The sequence below is a fragment of the Tetrao urogallus genome (assembly GCF_951394365.1).
Source record: "Tetrao urogallus genome assembly, chromosome: 1".
NCBI classification, from domain to species: domain Eukaryota; kingdom Metazoa; phylum Chordata; class Aves; order Galliformes; family Phasianidae; genus Tetrao; species Tetrao urogallus.
The window spans coordinates 144,888,295-144,909,874 of record NC_136813.1 but is presented as its reverse complement, the minus strand read 5'-3'; the positions used below and the strand labels follow the sequence as shown (position 1 = coordinate 144,909,874).

Here is a 21,580-nt window from a genome sequence, read left to right as displayed (position 1 = left end):
AGGAAAAATCCCTGTCAGTTTTTAAGAGGTCAGAATTCAGATGATGCAGGTTAGAACCTCAGCAGCCAAAGAGTCTTCCACACTGGTTGCTCCAGAGGAAGCATCCCAGGTAGCTGCTGTGCTCAGCTCACATTTCACCAGCTCAGAGCTCCTAGCAGTGCACCAGAGTAGCTTCACTGCTTCACAGAGCGTTCTCATGAAATCATCCTCAGCATCACTCTTGCTGTGGAGAGGGTGAGCTGTGTCAGAGGAAATTACTGCACGATGCCAGTAAATGCATCCGTGATTTAATTCTTGCAAGTTTGTTCTAATCACAGTGTAAAAACCAAACCAAAACGTGGTCTTTGCATAACAACCAGGCAGGTAGCGTTTCTCCAAGTTCTTTCCCACCCTCTCAGAAACAGTGAGGGGAGAGGGGCTGAAGCGCAGGATTATGAATACAATAACACAAAGCAGAAGAGATGGTCACAGTCTTTATTTCCACTTTAAGTCTTTAGCCATCAGTAAAGTGAATGGGCAAAAAAAAAAAAAACAACCAACTGACAGACAAACCCACTTTAGCTGGTTATTTCCAAATATAAATAACTGTGGGACAACTGAAATTGAGCCAAAATAGAAAAAGGGAGTGGGGAATTTAAAAGAGAAAAGTAAGCCTAGCTGCACTCCCTTTTCATAGTGTCAGCGAAGAGGAAGTGCCGTAACAAAAAGGAAGCTATGGTTACATTTGATCAGACGTTTATTCCAACAGTAGGCATGGAATTGCACTTTCATGAAAATGCCGAGCTGAATCGAGTCCAGTGCACTGGGGGCATTGTGCGCACTTAGCTTGATTTCTGTTGCAGCTCCTTCATTCTGTTCAGGGCACTGCCAGCCTGGAACCACTCAATCTGCGACTCGTTGAAGGTGTGGTTCAACATGATTGTTTCTTGGCTCCCATTGGGATGCTTGATGATGCATTTCAGAGGCTAAAGGAAAAGACGGTTCTTATTTTCCCCCTTCTTTTTCAAAGGAGTCAGTTAGCTCAGGCTTCTCACAGGAAAATCCCTGCATGTTTCTAAGGAGCTGAAAACAGTGGTGGTCTTGACCAGCACACAGAAGTGTGGCTGGAGTTCCTTCTAGGGAGCTCTCCTGCCTAAGGCAACGAGTCTGAACTGAAAATACCTTAGAGGGTTTCTCATAACAGGTCAGGGTAATGTGATCTGATTCCCCCCAGCTCTCTAGGCCCCACTGCTGGTGTGCAGCATTCCCTCTGACTGGAAGGTTGCGGGGCCATTGCTGCCTGTGCTGCCTCAGGCCCTAGCACCCAGCTCCACAGTTCTCCACTAGTGGCTCATCCTTGACCCCAAGTGCAATGACAGGATAAGCAGGTACCTTTCCAGGAGCAAAGTCTGCCAGCCCCACGATGCTCAGCTTGTCCACAGGATGAATCTTGTTGTAGTCTGCTGGATCCGCAAAAGTAAGAGGCAGCAGACCTTGCTTCTTCAGGTTGGTTTCTGCAGAGAACAAACCACTGAATCAACTCACTGCAGGGGATCAGTGGCTGCTCAGTGCTTCTCCAAGTAGGAGTTCAACAGTAATTACTAACCCAGGAATAAAATGAGCATATCCACTGTTTGTGCCTTATCTAACTAGATACATAACAGCATTCCTGACACGAGACCATGCAATTTGTCAGCAGATAGAGTTCCTTTCCATAGGCATTGAGCCCTGAGGCAAGGTAAACATCTCTTCTACCCAAAGCAAACATCCTGTTTACATACATTACAGGGGAAGTGCAGCTTACCGTGGATCCTGGCAAAGCTCTTGGTGATGATGACCCTGCCCCCTAAGTGGCGTGGCTCCAAGGCTGCATGCTCTCGGCTTGATCCCTCACCATAGTTTTCATCCCCAATAACCGCCCATTTGACACCCATTTTCTGTGATACAAGAAAAAGATTTAGAATTCTGCACCCACTCAAATGAGGAATTTACAGTAAGTACATCACCAAAACATCTAATTTCAGTGCAACACTACTAACATTGCAGCGCTATAATACGTTCTACCAGAAGGCTCTCTTTGGTTCTAAGGAAGGACAGAAATAGAGGAATTAAGAGCTTCAGAGCAGTTAGGCATTGCTGTCCTTGGCTAACATGGACTGAAGAGGATTGCTTTTGGGATCCGGAGCAAATCCTTGTCGCCACGTTTCTTTACAGTCTTGTGCTGTGGCAGCACTCACACTGGCAGTGATCCCTGCTCTACTTTCTGGAAGTCATACTTCCAGCTTGAACTTCAGTCTACCAGAGGATCTCACTTGAGATCACTGCCAAGCCGTTCAGAGAGTGAAAGGCCATTTCTTGAAGATCCAATCCAAGTTTTAAAGAACAAAGGGGTCAAGATATTTATTTCACTGTTAGACTAGTCAGGGGTTAATTCTTTAGCTTTACATATAACTGAGGTCCATCTGCTTAGATAGGAAGGTGGGATTTAGTTGCAGTCACAACTTTTTACAGGTGACACAAACACCTGTATATTGCAAGTGCCTAGAAGCGTTCTTCCCCTTTCATCCTCCCCTTCATCTAGGGTTTCTGGTCCCCTCTGGATCACAAGATCCTCCTCCCTCAGCCTCACAGCAGGCAGGGAAAGAACCTCCTACAAGAACTGCCACAAACAGAATAAGTCCAAGAAAAATCTTGAACACTGAGTCAATTCACAACTGCTGTTACTTGAGCAGTAGGGCAAGGTCCTTGCTGTTGGCAGAACACACAGTGCAAGCATCCTCTTAAAACAGATGCACCAAGACGAAGTCCCACCTTATAGTAACGGGCCGTGTCTGGGACAGGCCCAAACTCCTGCGTTAGTGCATTCCTCACAGAGTTGGCTTTGCCATTTTCAATGTTGATAGCGCCGATGAGCAGGTTGTTGGAGATGTTGTCCAAATGGCCACGGAATTTGAGCCACGGTCCAGCAGCAGAAATATGATCAGTGGTGCATTTCCCTTTTACCTAAGGGGTGGTAGAAGAGATGGATGTATTAGGATTACTGATGCTTCCTCACACTTTTTATTCTGAAGAATCTTCACCTCTCTTTTTAAAAGCACAAACCCAAGACAATTGCATCTGTTATACAATCAAGGCGCACCAAGGCAGAATGCAGTGGTCCTTTTGCATGCTTTGATTAGAAACAAGATCTCCATCCCAAAGGGGAAAATGTATAAAAATGAGGTTAGCCACAACATCTTGTGCCATGTTCTCACTTCCCTCAGCAGCGTGTTCAAATAGCAAAAACAATTAAGTTCTTCCTGTTACAGCTCAGACTCTCTGCTGGAAAAGCTCAGCAGGACACCAAGTGTTCCCCTCTGAGTTTCCAGTCTGTACAAGGCCTTCTCAGCCTGTTGCAACAGAATTCCCAACAGAGAGAACAGCTTTCCTACTGGTAGTTCACAGTGTTTCCAAAGGAATTGTATGTGTCAAACAAGCACCAGCTCAGCATGGAATCATGGCTCTTGGGAATACCTGAAGCTCTGCCACTGAGAACCAACAATGCTCCTGCAGGACAATTCCTAAGGGGCTGTATTTCTGCACCTATCACTGTGCTAACTGAAACTCTTACTTTGTGAACTCACCACAGAGAGGGAGGAGAAACTCTTTGTCTTCCTTAGTAGACTGAAATGTAATGTTTAATTATTACGAAATAAGAGCTTCTCTTTCTGTAAAACAACACAACTACTGATGGATGACAAGATTCTAAGAACCTAGTTTCAGAGAAAATACCTCTAAAAACTGTCAGGTTATAAAGATGATGATGAATGGTTATAACTGGGAAAAATTCTCCAGACTGCATGGTATGGGTGGGATCACATGTTGTTTTTCACAATATCAGCTAACTAGCCCCGAGCAGAAAAGTCTCTTAGTTACATTAAATGTAGTATTGGAAGGAAACATCAACACAAGAGAAGGAAGACCCTTGTTTCACTTCCCATAATAATGCAACTGTAAGGGAAGAATCTCAGACACTCAAGGCACACCAAAAGCTTCTGTAGTAACAGATGTACAAATCCCTGCTCAGCAGCCCTGCCATAGCTGGTGTTCTCCTCTTTGCTCCTGACCTTGATGAGGATCAGCATGTCTTCTAGATCCTTGCCATCCCACTTATCAAAGGGCTCAAGAAGCTGGAGGCGCTGGCTGGTAGGGCTCACATCCACATGCTGCCCACTGCCGTCCTTGGGAGGGTACTGATATGTGTCCTGGCCTGGGTCAAAATCCTTCCAAAAACAAAAGGAAAAACATCAGTCTCAGCCAACCCTAACATCACTTGGGGAGAACAAGACAATAATGGCAACTGCACCAACTAAGCCTTAACATTAAGAAGAGGGCAATGCAAAGAGGGAAGCTCCCCTACTATACATAAAGAACAAACAGTGACAGGGCTTCCCTCCCCAGACCAAGCAGTTACCAGCCTAGGCAGCTCATCCGCATCAGGTGCTTCTAGTTTAAACTTCTTCCCATCTGCTCCTGTCAGGAAATCTGTCTCAGGGTTAAATTTCAGAGTGCCAGCAATGGACAGGGCTGTGACAATCTGAAAGAAAAATGACAATTTAAACACATAGTCTTCCTCTCATCTCTTCACTTGAAAATCCTATGCCTAAAAGACAGCAGTCAGAAAGCTCTCATAACTACACACCAAACTACACTGTCTCCTTCTTAAGGGGGCAGAATGAGCTCCCAAGACACTGAACTATCCCACGGGCTGCCTGTGGCTGTCTCTTACCTCTGGGGAGGTCACAAACGCGTGAGTCTCTGGGTTGGCATCATTGCGACCTGTGAAATTCCGGTTGTAAGATGTAACTATTGTGTTTTTCTCTCCCTTCTTTATGTCCTTCCTGTAAAAAGAAGGAAACACATTCCTCAGATCCAAAAGGAATATTACTTCTAGATGTCTTGCTGTTAAAATCCCCTGTCTTGACTTTGGTATCAGTCACTGACTTTGGGAAATGTTAATTAGTGCCCAGACATGTTTTCCTCCCGTAAGTACAGACTCAAAACCAAGAACAGTGAAAAGCCAAGTCAGACACTGATTCCCAGAGTAGTTTTCATAGACCATGTTGTGCACTGTTAAACTGTCTGAACAATTATCTACTAGAGTATGTACCTTTGGACACCTCACCATTAGCAAGGACAAAGCATGTGTCTCCCATTGCTCTTATCAGGAATTTTCCTCCCTGCCACTCCAATGATTGAAGCCAGACCAATAGCTTATCCTATTTTAAAAGAACCAAACAAACTCCAGCCCATCTTCTCAAAGATGACTAATCTCTCTCTCCGTTTTTGTCTGCTACCAGAAACCTAAAGATGTGGCCACACATGTGGTCTTTTTGCAGCTTCATTCGTCTAAAGGCTCAGCTTAAATCTGCAGTCTTTCATTTCTCCTCCTCCACAGCACATCACACAGCTGCATCCAATGGCTAGGGTGTGCTTAATTCCTAGTGTGTGGAATTTACAATCAAATTTGGCTTCACAGAGTACTCCAAGTGCTTCAAAATACAAAACTAGAGAGAGGTCCCACTTTCCCTTTACCTGTCCCACTGGCCGATGCATGGCCCACAAGCATTGGCAAGAATCAGTCCTCCAACATCTCGCAGGATTTGTGCCTGGGGACAGACAACAATTTCATTACTAGTAAGAAGCCCAGAATACATTTCTGGTGTTGCTCATTCAGAAAAAGAGGACACTCACAAAGCACCTACCCAAGAACATTTCTCTCCTTGTTTCACCCCCAAGTTTTGAGACTCTTTTATCAATGTGTGGGGTTTGATCCCAGTAAACTCTAAGTTAACACTCACAAAAGCAAAGAAAGATTTTACCATCGAGTTTCCAATTCTACCTATTTTAAATGGAACAATTCAGTTACTCAGATATTTGACTGAGAGCAGCAGCTGGTCTGATTAATTTTCTGCACAATTCCTGTCAGCATAAGGGTTGATTAGGTAAAAGTGCAGGCAAGAATGTGCCTACTCAGTGCATTCAGAACAGGATTCAATCAAGAGGGCAGCTTTTGAAGAAGCCCATGTAAGGACTCATGTAGTTGGTTCCCAAGCTGTGACAGCATCCAACATTTACTAATTATAAGAACCAATTAACAAATTGTTATATTTTTCTCCCCATGCCAAACTGTTCTTAAATGAGAAAAAAGATCAACATATGCAGTGAAAACACTGTCTAGGTAATGTCAGGACCTTGGGCCACAGCAGCACAAGGCTGGTTACTAGATTAGTAATTGTACCTCTAGTGATAAGCAAAGACGAAGTTTCAGAGGCTTCCATTAGCCACTGCAGACTCCTGAGCATTGTCTGGAAAAGCTGAGCATGTATTGTTTGGAAGTGTACAGAGTGGTCATACTCACGTAACCATCCCTTTCAATGGTGGCACGGATCTGCTCTGAGCCTGGTGTGATTGTGAACTTTGACTTGCACTTCAACCCATGTGCCAGTGCCTGCTTTGCCACTGCTGCAGAGCGTCCCATATCCTCATAGCTGGAGTTGGTGCAGCTGCCAATCAGGCCTATGGGGTTTGACAGAGAGAGACAGGAAGGTGGTTACTGCAGCCATGGTTCCAGAATGCTCCTCCCTGATCACCTCTCAGCAGAAAATAAGGGACAACCTATTCCACCAACAAGGAATCTGAGACAATTTCAGGTGCTAATACTGCCAAACCTCCCAGCAAGATCCTGTGGTCACAAGCAATCCTTTTGTCAGGTTGTGGAGGTGCTATGTCAGAACACACTACCTGGCCACTAGTCTAGTTATTGTTTTACAAGGTCTGAGTGGCACCTACTTGCACTTTGGTTAGGCAGATTACTACAGAGAAGTACTCAGGTATTCATCCAGAGATACAAAAAAGGGCTACAAATCAAGATGAAAAGGAACTGAAGAAATAATTTAAAAAGTGGGTGCCTCACTATTCAAATTGAATTTCAAGTTTCCCAGCTGTCTCAGCATACACTTTTTTTTTTTTGCTAGCCAAAGAACCCACTGACATATTTTTTCCTTCTGAGAAATTTACACACCCAACTAGCTCACCTGTTTTCTTGGCTAGACCCCGAGGTACCATTCAGTTTTGGTACAGACATTCTGTAGTCCTTGGATAAAGCATCCTTTGTTACGGTACAAACACCACAGCAGGACACACTGTGCTGTGTGACAGTACTCTAGTGCTAACCAGTAAAGAGTAACTTCAAGTTACTTCAAGTTATTTGTAACAGCAGTGAATAACAAGTTTCCCACCTGCAGTGTGGCCTTTACAATGTATTTGCATTCTTTTCATTCCCACCTGGAACAACCCAAGAGAAGCCAGCCAATGGGCTACAGTCCTACAAACGTGTGCAGGTATCCAAGCCTGCTCTTTAGGACAAGTATTAACTTTCCTAGGTCCTGAGAGCTCAACAGCCATCTGCAGGGAGAACTCACAATCCTGCTCCTGACAGATCTTTGTTCAAGCCTATTGCATGAATTTGACCAGAAGTGTTATTCAACAAGTAACACTACTGTCTACCCAAGTATTTCAAAGTTCCCAACAAGGGGAAGAACTTGCCTGCTTCTTGAGATTAAAATCTCTCCAGCCATCCCAGATTTAGGCCACACGTACAGGATGAGAAGAGACTACACTTCCCAGAAAGTTCATACACCTATGAAGAAATGACACTGACCCAAAAATCAAAGGAGCAGTAATTAAGGGACTGGACCTCAAGCTACACGGTGAACCACTTATTCCAAAACAGCAACATTCATGCCACAAAGATGTAGATGAAAGAACGAATACTACCCACCAACTCTGATATCAACAGGCCAGCCCTCCTTTTCTGCCACAGTACCAACATCTGACACAGGGTGCGCCAGGTCTGGTGTGAAAGGTCCATTGATATGTGGCTTCAGCTTTAAGAAATAGTGACAAAGTCAGAAATTACAGTAGCCAACAAAAAAACCCTCAGTCAGCAGCAAATAAATTCCTTTCATAGCTTCATGCAGAAGCTGTTTAGGATTCACCTACACAAACTACTGAGTTGTCAGTGGAGCAGACCTGAGTGTCATTCTAGGATAGCCTGGGGTGTTGCACTCAACTCCCAGTACAGTCCTCATTCACACAAACAGTCACATCACATCCATGATGGCAAGCAGGAAGAAAGCCTTACCTCACTGAGGTTGATTTCTATCACCTGGTCGTACTGACAACCAGCATCTGGCACCAAGTATTGCTGGAACTCATCTGCCAGTGCAGCTATGTCTGGAATAAGAAAGAAGGGAGATCTGAATAACTGCAACAAATACAAGGGAAAAGAAGACTGGAACAACTGAACACAGGGTCTGCAAGATATCTCCCCAGGCACTTCATCTATAGACCCCATTCTTTTACATGCAAGGTCAGAAGTTAACAGCAGACAAAACTGCAGGAAGATGCTGCTCCCAGAATTCACCTTCTCTCCACACTTCTACCTACTTCAACCCTCAAGCTCTTACCAGCTCGCCCAGTCTTGCCCAGGTATTTCTTCATCCGTGTGTTGTAAGGGAAGACTGAGGTGGTAGCTCCAATTTCAGCCCCCATATTACAGATTGTTGCCATTCCTAGAAGAAGAACAAGAGAAAAGGTCATGAGGTCAATGATCCAAGTCCAAGACCATCCAATTCCTCAAAGGTCAAACCACAGAAAAGATAGCAAAGCCAAGAGAGATCAGGTTCATTAGGCATAAAAATGTAACTGCACCGCAGACAGGATGCACTGTCTACATAATGGCTGGTTCAGTCCCTAATGTTTCTGATCAATATTATGTCTGCGACCAGACTTTGCTACAAGGAAGGAGTTGAAAGCCATAGCAGTTCTTGATTCTGGAAGGTCTAATATGGACTCCTCCCCATCTGCACTGATGGGGATATGCTTACAGCAACGAGCAGCGTCTCTGCTACCCACAATGAGTGTCCGGTCTCTCCTTAGCATCTAATTTATCTTTACTGGAAGAGCCAGAATGCATTTATCTATATGAGAAATTTGATGAGTCGAGTAAAAGCTTCTGGTGATTGAGTACAATAAAAAAAACCATTTCCTCGTGGCACTAGGACCACCCAGTGCCTTTCAAGGACACAGCATGAAGCCATGCTGAGAAAACGAGATGCCGTTTTATATTTAGGGGGCTAGAAGCAGATAGCACAGTTCAGCTCCAGCTGATTCAAGAGAAGAAAAATCTTAAATCGCTCTCAGTTTATAAAAACCAAGCTATCCAAATTGTAGCCAAGTCATATGAACAGAGAGGAGAAGTCCAGCTTGAAGGCTGCATTTTAGCCAAAGGAAGTGACAACTCCCATACTTCTGTCCTGACAGGTATCACAACAGACAACTGTAATACCTGCTCATCCCAGTTCAGCACCCAAGACCCACAGTCAACTAGACTCCAAGTTAAACTACTACTTTCTGGTCTTCCCTCTGCTCTGCTTTTTGGAGAAGTTTTTCTTTAGCAGATATCACAAACGTTCCCTTTCTGTCCACAGCTTATTTTAGGCTGAATTGAAAATGTCTTCCTTACCAATCCAGACATCTTTATCCTCCAAGCATACAGCACAATACCTCCATCCTTACTCACATCCTGACAACACCATCTTACAGGATTCTTCATAGTTAACTGTTCAGTGTTTCACAACAAGATTCAATGGAAAGAAGCCATTTTTGCACAGAGGGGTGCTACCTCGTTACGTCACCCGCACCCCTGCCACTTTGCAGAGAAACAGACTGACAGTTTGCAGTGTACTAATCACTCAGCCTGGCTAAGAGGGAGTATGTAACACTTTCTGTATGATTCCCTTCCCAACCTCTGCAAACAACAACATCCACCACCAACACTCAGCTCCAGATAAGAGATTCCTGCTGTCTTACCAGTGCAAGAGATGGAATCCACACCAGGCCCGTGGTATTCAATGATGGCACCTGTTCCACCCTTAACAGTGAGGATGCCAGCCACTTTCAGGATCACATCTTTAGGAGAACTCCAGCCAGAAAGCTTGCCAGTTAGTTTTACACCAATAACCTGAGTAACATTAAATATATATATATATATATATTATACTGTCATCATTTCCCTTCAGTAGCCAAAATAATTCCTCATACTCCTCAGAACGTGGGTAGTCACAACACCGAAAGGGTGAAAAATCCTGAAATACCACAACACATGCACAATGACAGGGCCAACTGAAGGGAGATCACTACTTGCCTACTTTTCTCAATCTTTGAATAAAAAGGCTGGAAATGGAAACTCAGAGCTACCAATGAATCACAGACCAGCTGTTTGAACCGATGTAGGATTACAAATTAAACCATTAATTGTACATAATGCCTAACATATGTTTCTTATGTATCTTAAATCTCACCTGCCACATAGAGGATTAGTATTCCTTTTGCTCCTACCTTTGGGCATTTGAGCTCCCAAGGGATTCCTGCCATGACATCTACAGCGTCAGCTCCACCCACTCCGATGCAGATTCCCCCCAAGCCACCTCCGTTGGGGGTGTGTGAGTCTGTGCCAATCAACATAACCCCAGGGTAGGAGTAGTTCTCCAGAATGATCTGAAAATAAAAATGGATTGTTTGCTTGCTTGTTTGGTGGGAAAGGAGGGGGGAGACACCAAGGAAAACAACAAAAACAAGAATCTAGATTAGTTTTTATTTGCAGATTTCAGTAGCAAGAAAATAATTTAATTTGCTTTGGATTGTAAGTTCAGCTGTATTTCAAATTCCTTTCAGAGGAATGACAGAACAAGGTACCAGGTCTTGGCCCAAGGGTCCTTGCTCATCCCAAGATAATACAAAAACTTAAACTGTGATGTTCCTTTTTCCACTGGAAGATGACTTCTTTCCAGTAACCTTTGTTGGAGTTTAGGGATCTGTTCCTCAGCCTCCAACCCCTTGACTCAACTGCTGAACGAGCCAATTCAGCTGTCCAGTGCCAGCAAGATCTTTTGCAGACTTTATGGTCCCACAGCAGTAGAATACCAACTGGCCCCTCCAACCCATGCTGCAGGCCAAAGCCCAATCACATGGAGGAATAACTGACAAATATACCAGGAGGCTGCATTTCCCTCACTGCTGACCCAGAACAGCCTTGGCAGAACTCAACAAGCCCTTTATAAAGAAAGCTAAAACTATGCCTCTAATATTTCCAGATTTACATAAATGTACAAGAGAGTCACTTCCAAGGCCTCACTTTGCCAGAGCTGGATTCTGAAGCTATAAAGCATGTCTGGTTTTCTCCAACCAGAGAAAGTGAATCACAAGAAAGCTGGCAACAACAGTAGGCAGCTATGTTGCCACACAACAAACATTATGAGTTGTTTCAGAGCAGAAGTAACCTGAAGTGTTCCCACAAGCTTTTGGAGAGTTCACCTGTTCTATTTCCTTCCTCTGCTGTGTCACACCAAGTTAAAGTAAGTCATTCCATAGCTAAGAGCAGAGTGCTCTTGACTGCGTGTGGTCACAAGCTTCCTGCTGAGAGAATGTTTAACAGCAGTCATCCATACCCCCCTCCATTCCTTTTGCATGTGTTGCACTTCAATTCTTCCTACCTGCACTCAGTAGCAATGTAAAATGTCTAGTAGACACACAGGGGGAATCAACAGACCAAGTCCGGGAAATCTGGCTAGAGGTATTGATTTTAAAAGTCAAAAAGCCTCATTATGTGATAAGTTATCTTGGGATGGTCATCTTCTTTTGAGGTGCAACTGCCATAACAAGATAATCTCAGACCTGAAAACTACCTGAAATCTGTTCTGTATTTTATCCAGTTCAGACAGCAATTAGCTATGTGGTGCTGTTGAGTACTAAAAGTCAGCTGCTCTAGTTGGTGTCCTCATACACTTTCTTGGTTTACTATAGAACAAAATGTATATAAAATAACCCCCCAAAAAGTGCATTCCTAAAGCCTCTTTTCTTAACATTAAAAGGAATGCATATTAGCCTTATGTAGCCACTTCATGGCACCACTTTACTGTCCAACCATATCAAAATGAGCCAGCACCAAAACAGTACAGATTCTCTGATTCACGTGGCCTGCTGCTGGCACTCCATAATCACGCATCAGGTTACAGTTTGACAAAAATAACCTCTAAATAAAAACACTGTCATCGAGATAACTGAAAGAGAGAAAGCAAGAAAACTCTCTTGCCCCAAAGAGAGCTGCTCCTCTGAACTGGTGAGATTTCTAAGGGTTTGTGCCCCCCCCTTCACCACGAGGTAAAAGAGTCACAGGGTGTTCCAGGTCTGCAAATACATACATTACCTGGTGAATGATTCCTGATCCAGGTTTCCAGAATCCCACTCCATACTTGGCACCAGCCGTCGATAGAAAGTTGTACACTTCCTGATTTATGTCCTAGTCACACAGGGAAACACACAATATTAATAACGCACGTTCTTCCACAGAGCACAAGTTTGAACACATTCCCTTCTACTCAAGCCTGTCCACAGATTGTTCCATGGTTTTGGAACCATGATGTGGAACCAGGAGGTGCACATCACTCCCAAAACCAAAAGGGATCAGTGCCAGTCTGTCATCACAGGCCACTTAATTTCACTCAATTTCATCCCACTTGTAACTCCACTAATACATCTTTTTTAGTTTCAATTCCAGTACCTGCCAACAAGGTATTTGAGAATGCTCTGGTTATTTCTTGTATTCTCACAAGGTACTCTAACCCATTTTCACTTCTTCTGACCCCTCCTTCCTTTTCTGCCAGCTGTCTCCTTTGTTCCACACATGCTTTGCAGACATTTCTCATCTCTCAGATTAGCACTTTGGCTTTACTTTTACGGATGAAGAAATAAAATTGAAAGTTGCTCACTGCCAGAGGAGTTGGTGGGTGTCATTTCTCATTCTGTTCAGTCGCCTGCTAAAGACTCACACAATGCTGCCTTTCTTGCTGCACTACCACCATTACTTGCAGAGGTCACACCGTGAAAACTGCTTGTGAGAATAACCACGGTTGCCAAGGAAGTACAACGGTACGCATGTTCTGATAACTCCTGGCAGAAGAGTGGCAAAGTAGATAAGATAAGCGCTAGCAGAAGAGTTTCGTGAAGATTGTTCTCAGGCAGCTATGCTTCAGAATAAAGAGGAAACTAGGATAATAGAAGAACTATCTCAGCACACACTTGCTGAAGTTTCCCATGAGGCAGCAACAGTTCTTTAAGCCCTGCTTTCCATGGGGAGTCAGGTCACTTTACTCTGTTTGTACATCTCTCCCCCAGTAAAGTACGATGAGCCAGGAGCAGATTCAAACCACCCTCCGGTCTGCCAGCATTCACAGCATGCCAACTGGCAGCTTCAGAAGCAGAACACAGTCAGAAAAAGGCAAGACCTTTACTTGGTCTGCTCAGAGTGGCTGGCAGAGGAGGGACTCAGCTCAGCAGCAGAATACCACAGGCACTACAAAGAACGAATACAGGAATAAGGGAGAGAGAAAGACAGCTTCTTTTCTCCTCCTTATTTAGTAAGGTTCCAAATTCTTAACCTCACAACTTTAGCCTAAGGCAAACCGTAGAGCAAGAACTCCCTTAATTCACTCCTAGGCAGCGTAAGTTAGTTTACTCTAGGCTGAAGGAAGAAAGAAAAAAAAAAAAGCAGTTACTTCAACATCAGGAGTTTCTGAGAACAGATACAGACAACAATCTTAAAATCCATCAAATCCATCTGGACACCCACAAAGGGCTAGACAGGTTCTTCTGTTTTGGTACCAGGATCCAAGTCACAGATCCTTCTAGCTATGGCAATGGACTCACACTATGCCCACTTGGGGGCTTCCTCCATCTCCCTGCTATACTAACAGGATGTCCTTCCGTGGCAGATTTGCTGTGGTATGTGGAACAGAGGTGTGTGCATCTGTATTTGACAGAAACCTCTAAGGAGGAATAAGCAGTTAAAAAGTGAAGGAGAAAGTTAAAAAAAAAAAACAAAAAACAAAAACACAACACAAAACCTCAGTGAACATGCAGCTGGACAAACAACACTGGAATTCACAAATGAAGGACAATATCCTTCATGCCTACAGATACATTTATATCTGTCCTTGCTGGTCCCAAATGCTGCACACGTCTCAGTAAGTGTTGGGCTAATCACATGCAAGTGGTCTGGGAAACAGAAGTAGTTATTTGCTGCCCATTTGGGGTGTAAATCAATGTGATACAGACATGTTCAGGATGTTTTTCATGCTGCCACGCCATGGCATAAACAGCACACTCCCTAGCATGACCTGTCTTCCTTTTCTAACCTCTGAAATTTATTTTTCTCATTCCTTTACTTCAAATATCTTTGCACTGTACAGAACACGTATGATCTATATGATTGCTAGCAGATTAAGTCTCTTTCCATATTCAGGATTCTTTAAATCATATAATGATTTAAATCAGCTGAAAAACTCCCAAAGTCCTGCCTGCTCAGTTTCTTCACTGCATCTGCCATACCTACAGAGCTGACCACCACAGGTAACCTGGTACCATGTCTGATTTCATGGCTGTTCTAGAAAAAAATAAGAAAATCTCTTCCCGGAGTGGAAAGAGGCCTTCAAACAGTCTGAATTTAAGACTCTGCATTAATCACCTTGGCTCTTCGAAGATCCTTTTCACCACCTGACTGAGCTTCTATGAGGTGATCACAGTGGATGGTGGAAGGCACGGCCACTTTGGGCAGCCCGCTGCTGATGAACTGTAGCATTGCCATCTGAGCAGTGGCATCCTGCATGGCCACGCGGTCAGGCCTTAGGCGCAAATAGGTCTTGCCTCTCTCAATCTCCTGTTTTGCTGGGTCATCCAGGTGTCCATATACAATCTTCTCAGATAAGGTCAGGGGACGGTCGAGCCTGGGGAGACAAAGGGATTTTGTACCTGCATGTTATCTACTTTGACATTTGCCCTTTTAAGGATGTAACTGAATAAAGATGCTCTCTGCTTCCTTTTACCACTCAGACTACTAAGATGTGAATACAGACACCTGCATGCTCATCTTACAGAATTAAAATATCAACTGGTAGCTCACTGAAACAGATGCTCGGCCCAAAAAGTTCAAAAGGATGCAGACTGATGTCACTTTTGCTTTCTTATGTACTCTCTCTATATAGTAAAGTAATGACTGTATAGGAAATGCTTGAAAAACTTAACATGAGCCAGCAGGGTGCCCTTGAGGCTAGGAAGGCAAATGGTACCCTGGGCTCCATTAAAAGAGGGGTGGCCAGCAGGGACAGTGAGGTGATTGTCTCCCTCTACTCTGCTCTTGTGAGGCCCCAGCTGGAGTACTGCATCCAAGTGTGGAGCCCCCACTATAAAAAAAGACAGGGAGCTGCTGGAGAGGGTCCAGAGGAGAGCCATGAAGATGATCAGGGGACTGGAGCACCTCCCCTATGAGGACAGGCTGAGGGAGCTGAGCTTGTTCAGCCTGGAGAAAAGAAGGCTGTGGGGTGACCTCACTGCAGCCTTTCAGTACCTAAAAGGAGCCTACAAACAGGAGAGGAATCTATTCTTTGAAAGGGTAGGTAATAGCAGGACAAGGGGAAATGGTTTTAAGTTGAGGGAGGGGAGATTTAGGTTGGACGTCAGGGGGAAATTCTTTATAGAGGGAGTGGTGAGGTGCTGCCACAGGCTGCCCAGAGAAGCTGTGGAGCCCCGTCCTTGGAGGTGTTCAAGGCCAGATTGGATGGGGCCCTGGGCAGCCTGGTCTAGTATTAAATGGGGAGACTGGTGCCCTGCATGTGGCAGGGGGGTTGGAGATTCATCATCCTTGAGGTCCCTTCCAACCCTGTGATTCTGTGACTGCTCAATTTTCAAGGTCAGACTTCAGGCCAGAGAATGAGGAAGCAAGACAGAGGTCAGACCCAATTCACAAGTACCAGAATAAGGACAAGTAAGGAGAGTTTCACAACCACAAACCTTTAGGTACTGTAGAGTTCTACTGGCTATCTCAGTTGAGGAGCATATTTATATCAGTGGTGAGATCTCGTGAGAAGGAATTGGGCAGATGCTATGACTTGAAATGAGAGTTACCACATCTAACAAAGGATGCAAAGACCAAAGGACAATTTTACAAACCACTGACAAGGTAAGTGGAGCAGGAATGACAACTCAGCAGGCACACAAGCCTCTATCAGCAGATTAAGGTCACCATGTTTACACACATTACAAATTCCTAGCCCTTCTTTTTGTGCCTAACGCCTACAGTGGAATACAGGAGAGCATTCGCTGTCAAAGCTCAAAGGAGCATTAACCTACAATGACCACGACCCACGCACTGCTTCCCCAGAAAGGTGTGAGGGCCAATGCAAATACTCCAAAAAGAAGGCGTTAATAAAAGAGGACAGAGCCCTTTCTAGCACCTCCTCTGCACTGACCTGGTTCTCTACATGTCAGTGCTTCATCATAACCTTCAACCGTCCCACAGTGCCCCACTGCCACATGGAGACATTACAACCCATATTTCACTATATTTGCAACTGCCATGGCTCAAAGCTGCTCCACCTAATAAAGACACCCTTTGCCAGAGCCCTGGGATGCTTTTCCCTCCTTTCCCATTACTGCAGAGCTAAACTCTGCACACTGACCTGCCCCTTTCCCTCTTCAGTCCTCCATTCTTACCTCTTACGGACGATGTTGATGTTCTTCTCCAACTTTTCATAGTTTATGTACTCATTAGGCTCAAAGTGGCTCATGGCCACCTTGGCCCGCTGGCACAGAACGGATGCAACATGATAGCGCCGTATCCCATCATTCAGGGCATGCTGGAAAAAGGAGAGTGTTAGTGCTGGAACCCAGAACTGGTATCACTTGGAATCACTCGTTGGTATTGAGTTTACACTGTTGGGCTAGCAAACACCACCAAATGGGATTAAGCAGATACCCTTCTGTTCCACCATCACATACCAAGATCTCAGTGCAAGGTCCCTACACAAGTTCTCTGGAACATGGGAGAAGACTGTGGCACCATTTACAGCAGCTGACCTCAAAGGGACAGGTCGGTGCTAGGGTTAAAAGGCTCTCACACAGCTTTAAAAGCTGTCAGAGGGCAGCCTCCATTAAAACTTCCAAGGATTTGCCACATACATTTCTTAACATCCTTTGAACGTCTCCGTTGTCACTGCTGGAGGCCTGAAACCAGACACAAGACAGGAGTGCAGAGTTCTCCCCCCTCTTACAATTTAATCTGAATTCTGCCTTTTCTATTCATCCTCTAGTTTATGTTGACAATATTTCGGAAAGTGCAGGTTAGTAAATACACCAGAATCACACCTGGCATCCCTTGTGTACGTCTGATTGTGTATATGACCGTAAATGAGCAAAGGTCCTTTGTGCACCACAGAATCATAGCACTAACCACTGGTTCTGCGTTAGCAAAAATTCCAATCAAACCTTTGGATCACATCTTTTCATTTCTCCCTGTAAATATTTTTCCCATGGCTTTCTTGATACCAGTATTCAAAACATTGCTTAAAATTATCAAGACCAAGAGACAAAGTCTCCAATTTTCATCCAAATCTCTTGTTTTATTGTCTTTTTGATAACATTTGTTAATATTTTCCATAGTAAAAAGTCAAGGAGATCCAGGAGAGAGTACAGCAGCCAGCACACTAGCAATAAGGGTGTTGGTTGTTTTCTTACCAAACAATCCTAAGCTATTAGATACACATCTGTCAGTAGGAGCAATGCACATCTGCAGCATTTTAGCAGCCACGCACCATTTTGGTCCAAGTAAATCTGAAATAAACGTGGTGGTACAAGGAAGAGAATTGCTGTAACAGAAGGGCAAATGAAAGGCACTCATCAGATTTCAGCCTGCTGCACTTTAAGCTTAAAGCTTCCTGAATATATCACAGATGTCAGACGTGAGATGATGATTTTCCCACTGGAGAACCAACCACCACTTCCTATCAGACAAAAGTCAGATAGTGTCTTCTCAGTTCCTGAGTACTTTTTTTACTTCACTTCACTACTTTACTGAAAGCAGGCTCAGGAAAATGCAGTATTCATTAGAATACCACCACATTCAAATGGTGATCACAGTAATAGCTATACAAAGTAGCTGACTTCTGTTTGATCCCAACCTCAGCTCCAGATGCAGATACAGAAGAGAAATGAGCACTGGCAAAAAACACATTGCTAATGGTGGTGCCTACACTGAAAAAGTTGTTCTTTAGGTTGGATGTTAGGGGGAAGTTCTTTACAAGGAGAGTGGTTAGGCCCTGGAACGGGCTGCCCAGGGAGGTTGTGGATGCCCCGTCCTTGGACGTGTTCAAGGCCAGGTTGGACGGGGTCCTGGGCAACCTGATCTAAATGTGTATGTTTGGTGGCCCTGCTAGGCAGGGGGGTTGGAACTACATGATCCTTGAGGTCCCTTCCAACCCGGGTGATTCTGTGATTCTGTTCTGTAGCTGAGAATTTGTTCCTTCAGACAGTGCTATTGTGTTCTCTGTATCTGCTGGAGTTTCCACGGAGACATTATGAGCAACCTCCATAAAACTACAAGATTAAGTCACAAGACTGGCAGTTTCCAGTTTCATTTTCTCCCACTTTTCCCTGAAACAAGAAGTGCTTCAGGGGGTTTGTTTGGTATTTTTTTGTTTTTGGTGAGTAGTGACAACAGCCATGGGAAGTACATAGTCAGCATCATTAGGTTCTGGACTGAGCACCCAGCAAACAGCTGCCCAGCAGGCTCTTCTCACCTGGCATTTAATCTGTTTTCCCTGTACCTGAGTGTCCTTTACTCAGAAAGAAACCACTGCAGGGCTCCTGAGGCTATCTGTATATGTGTAGGTAAAAAGTCTCCCCCTAGGATAGGTAGAGACAGCTTACTAAAGGTATCATTATCTTCGAAAGCCTACTCTTATCTACATGGACTTTAAAAGCTCATCTGAAAAAAAAACAAACAGCTGTCTTGCAGTTAGCTCACAGCACTAAACGTCCAGATGCAAGTTTGAATTCTTGAAACTCACATTTTGGCATCAAATATGGTAGACGCATCCAGTAAGCATAAAGCCTGTAGTCAAAAGACTAGAAACTTTGCCACATGCTCTCCTATCCCAAAAAGCACTCCTAGAAATTCTAACTAAAACCCAAAATATCATTTTTCCTCCTCCTCCTCCTCCTCCTCCCTGATCTAAGAACACTAGCCAAGTTTCCAGCGTTGACCACGATTCAGCCTAAAAAAAGCACTAAGGTATAATCAACATATAAATGCAAGCTGTTTTCCCAGACCCACTTTCAAGGAGCAACCAAATTTAGCATTCCAAAGATGGGTTAAACTCTAGCCAACAGTTTTCTTGCCAACATACACAAAACTCACAGAAATGCAATTGCTTTTTTGTATGTACCTACAAGACCTTCAGCAAAGCCCTGACTCTTCAGTCAGTTTCACAGTGCTGTTCTTTCTGTCCATTCCTTAGGCCAACTTGGCTTGAGAAACAAGATGGCTCCCAAAAGCATCTTTCAGAACAGCATGAAAAACACCTCCATCCTCTGGCACTTTTACAGGAACCATACTATAAATAGGACTGTCAGCCTGTACTGGGCTAATTCCAATTCATTTCTCTCTAAGATAAGCCTCCTACCCAGTTCCAACTCCAAAAGCCTGATCTAGGAGAGATGAGCACAACCAGCATGTCATGCCACACTCAGTGCTGGCACTACCACAGCAGCTGGCAAGATGAGCCACCTTATCATTACATCTCTAGAACTGCTACACATGAGAAAAACTATTACTTGCTTCCTTGCAACCAGCAAGGCAAACAGCAACCAGCCACAACGATGGGAAACAGTCCCTTACACAGGGAAAAAAAGCCTACTTTGAATCTGATCATATAATACCCCCAGAATACTAAAATTTGCTGTGCTGACACATATTTACACATTCAGATGATCTGATGTGACTGCACACACCATAAAAGGAGAACCAACCCAGTATTCTAATAAAAGATTTGCCTTCGTTTTATCAGTAATTGTTTCTGTTCAAAGTGCGAAGTAGCAATTAGTTAACAATGATGAATATACTGAGATAATTGCAGTGATGCCATGCTGTAACATTTACTTAAAAAAGCAATGCTTTTCTAAGGCATGCACCGAGAGCAACAGAGTAATATAAAATACAAGTTAGAACCATAGAATATACTGAATATCTTGAGTGGGAAGGGATCCATAAGGATCATCAAATCCAACTCCTGGCTCCATGTGGCACCACCCAAAAATCAGAACCAGTCTGTGAGAGCATTCTCCAAATATTTCTTGAACTCTGACAAGCTTGGTGCTGTGCCCACCACCCTGGGCAACCTGTTCCATGCTCAATGCCTTCTTCACAAAGTGCTTTCTAAGCACTGGACTCAGTGACCCTTTACGTGTCCCTTCCAAGCTGAGATATTCCGTGACGACTCCATGATAAGGTTATTGCTGCAGCTCCCTGGGAGCAGGAACACCCTCCTCAAGGTCACAGCTGGCAAATGGAGCAGTCAGAGCTCCCAGCTTCACCACGTGGCTTACTGAGGGCAGTACAGCGAGCAGCACTACAAGAGACAACGGCATCCTATCTGCCTTCTAGGTTTTAAAAAACAATGAAGCATTTATTAGCGACTAGACAGTGAATGGGATAACGTACTTAGTATGGTAGTGCCTGCGATGGGCACAGGCAGATGTGGGTTTTAGAGGTCACGATGGAGAAGACTGGGAGGGGATCACTACGAACCGTGGTTCAAGCCATTTGGAAAATAAAATAATAATAATAAAAACGATAATTTATGCGGCTGCCTGGTCTTGCACGGCCCCTCTAACACACGGATCCAGACACGAAGGACGGCAATCCCGGAGCCGGGCAGCCAGGAGGCGCGGAGCGCCGCGCTCCCCCCAAGGGCAGCCGCAGCTAACGGCACGAGATTAAGAGAAGCCCGCAGAAGGAGGAAGCGCGGCCCCAGGCACAATCTCTCGGCCTACCCGAGCGCGGTCACCTTGCGCTCACCTTGAGGGCCAGCGGTGCCCGGAGGCAGCGGTACCCGCCCGACACCGAGGCCCACGAGGCTGCCGCGCCTCCTCCGCCGGTACGGCCCCGCCATCGCCATGGAAACGGGCGCCGGGCCGCGCCGGGGACGCGCTGACCTACGCGCGGAGACGGCGGAGATCCGGCCCCACGCCTCCGCCGCGGCCCCGCGGTTCCTCGGCCCTCCGTCCCATCGGGTAGCGAACCTCACCCCCCCCGCCCCGCCCGGCCTTTCCCGGCCCCACCCGTCCCGCCGCGCTCACCCGCAGCCGAGCCGCCAGGACGCAGTACGGCGCCATTTTGTGCACTGACAAAGATGAAGTCGCGCCTCGATGGCGTCAGTCGGTCCTTTTGAGACCTCCGGCGCGTGGGAGGGGGCGCCGAAGGGCGGGGCCGAGCGGGTCCTGGCAGGGAGGTACTGGCGGGGAGAGCGGCGACCCCCGAGCGGGGATACGGCCGTCCCCCGGGTTGAAAGGAGCGGCGAGGCGGGTTGCGTTTGAAGCAGTACGCAGAGCTCGGTTACGGGTCGGCGTCCCCTCTCGGAGCGCCGCTTTGTCAGACGCTCTCCACACC

General features: G+C 45.2%; 1 protein-coding gene across 1 annotated transcript; it reads right to left on the bottom strand.

Annotated features, from left to right (window-relative positions):
• Window positions 1-466: 466 nt before the first annotated feature.
• ACO2 (aconitase 2) lies at window positions 467-21,306 on the bottom strand (the record flags this gene model as incomplete). Its single annotated transcript, XM_079549663.1, has 18 exons — window positions 467-965; window positions 1,372-1,493; window positions 1,784-1,916; window positions 2,791-2,982; window positions 4,086-4,241; window positions 4,433-4,555; window positions 4,748-4,859; window positions 5,554-5,627; window positions 6,380-6,537; window positions 7,802-7,907; window positions 8,165-8,256; window positions 8,490-8,594; window positions 9,895-10,045; window positions 10,423-10,581; window positions 12,290-12,382; window positions 14,606-14,864; window positions 16,630-16,772; window positions 21,271-21,306. 18 exons carry the CDS (start codon window positions 21,304-21,306, stop codon window positions 822-824), a joined length of 2,358 nt encoding a protein of 785 aa, XP_079405789.1. The 3' UTR covers window positions 467-821.
• Between the last annotated feature and the right edge of the window lie 274 nt (window positions 21,307-21,580).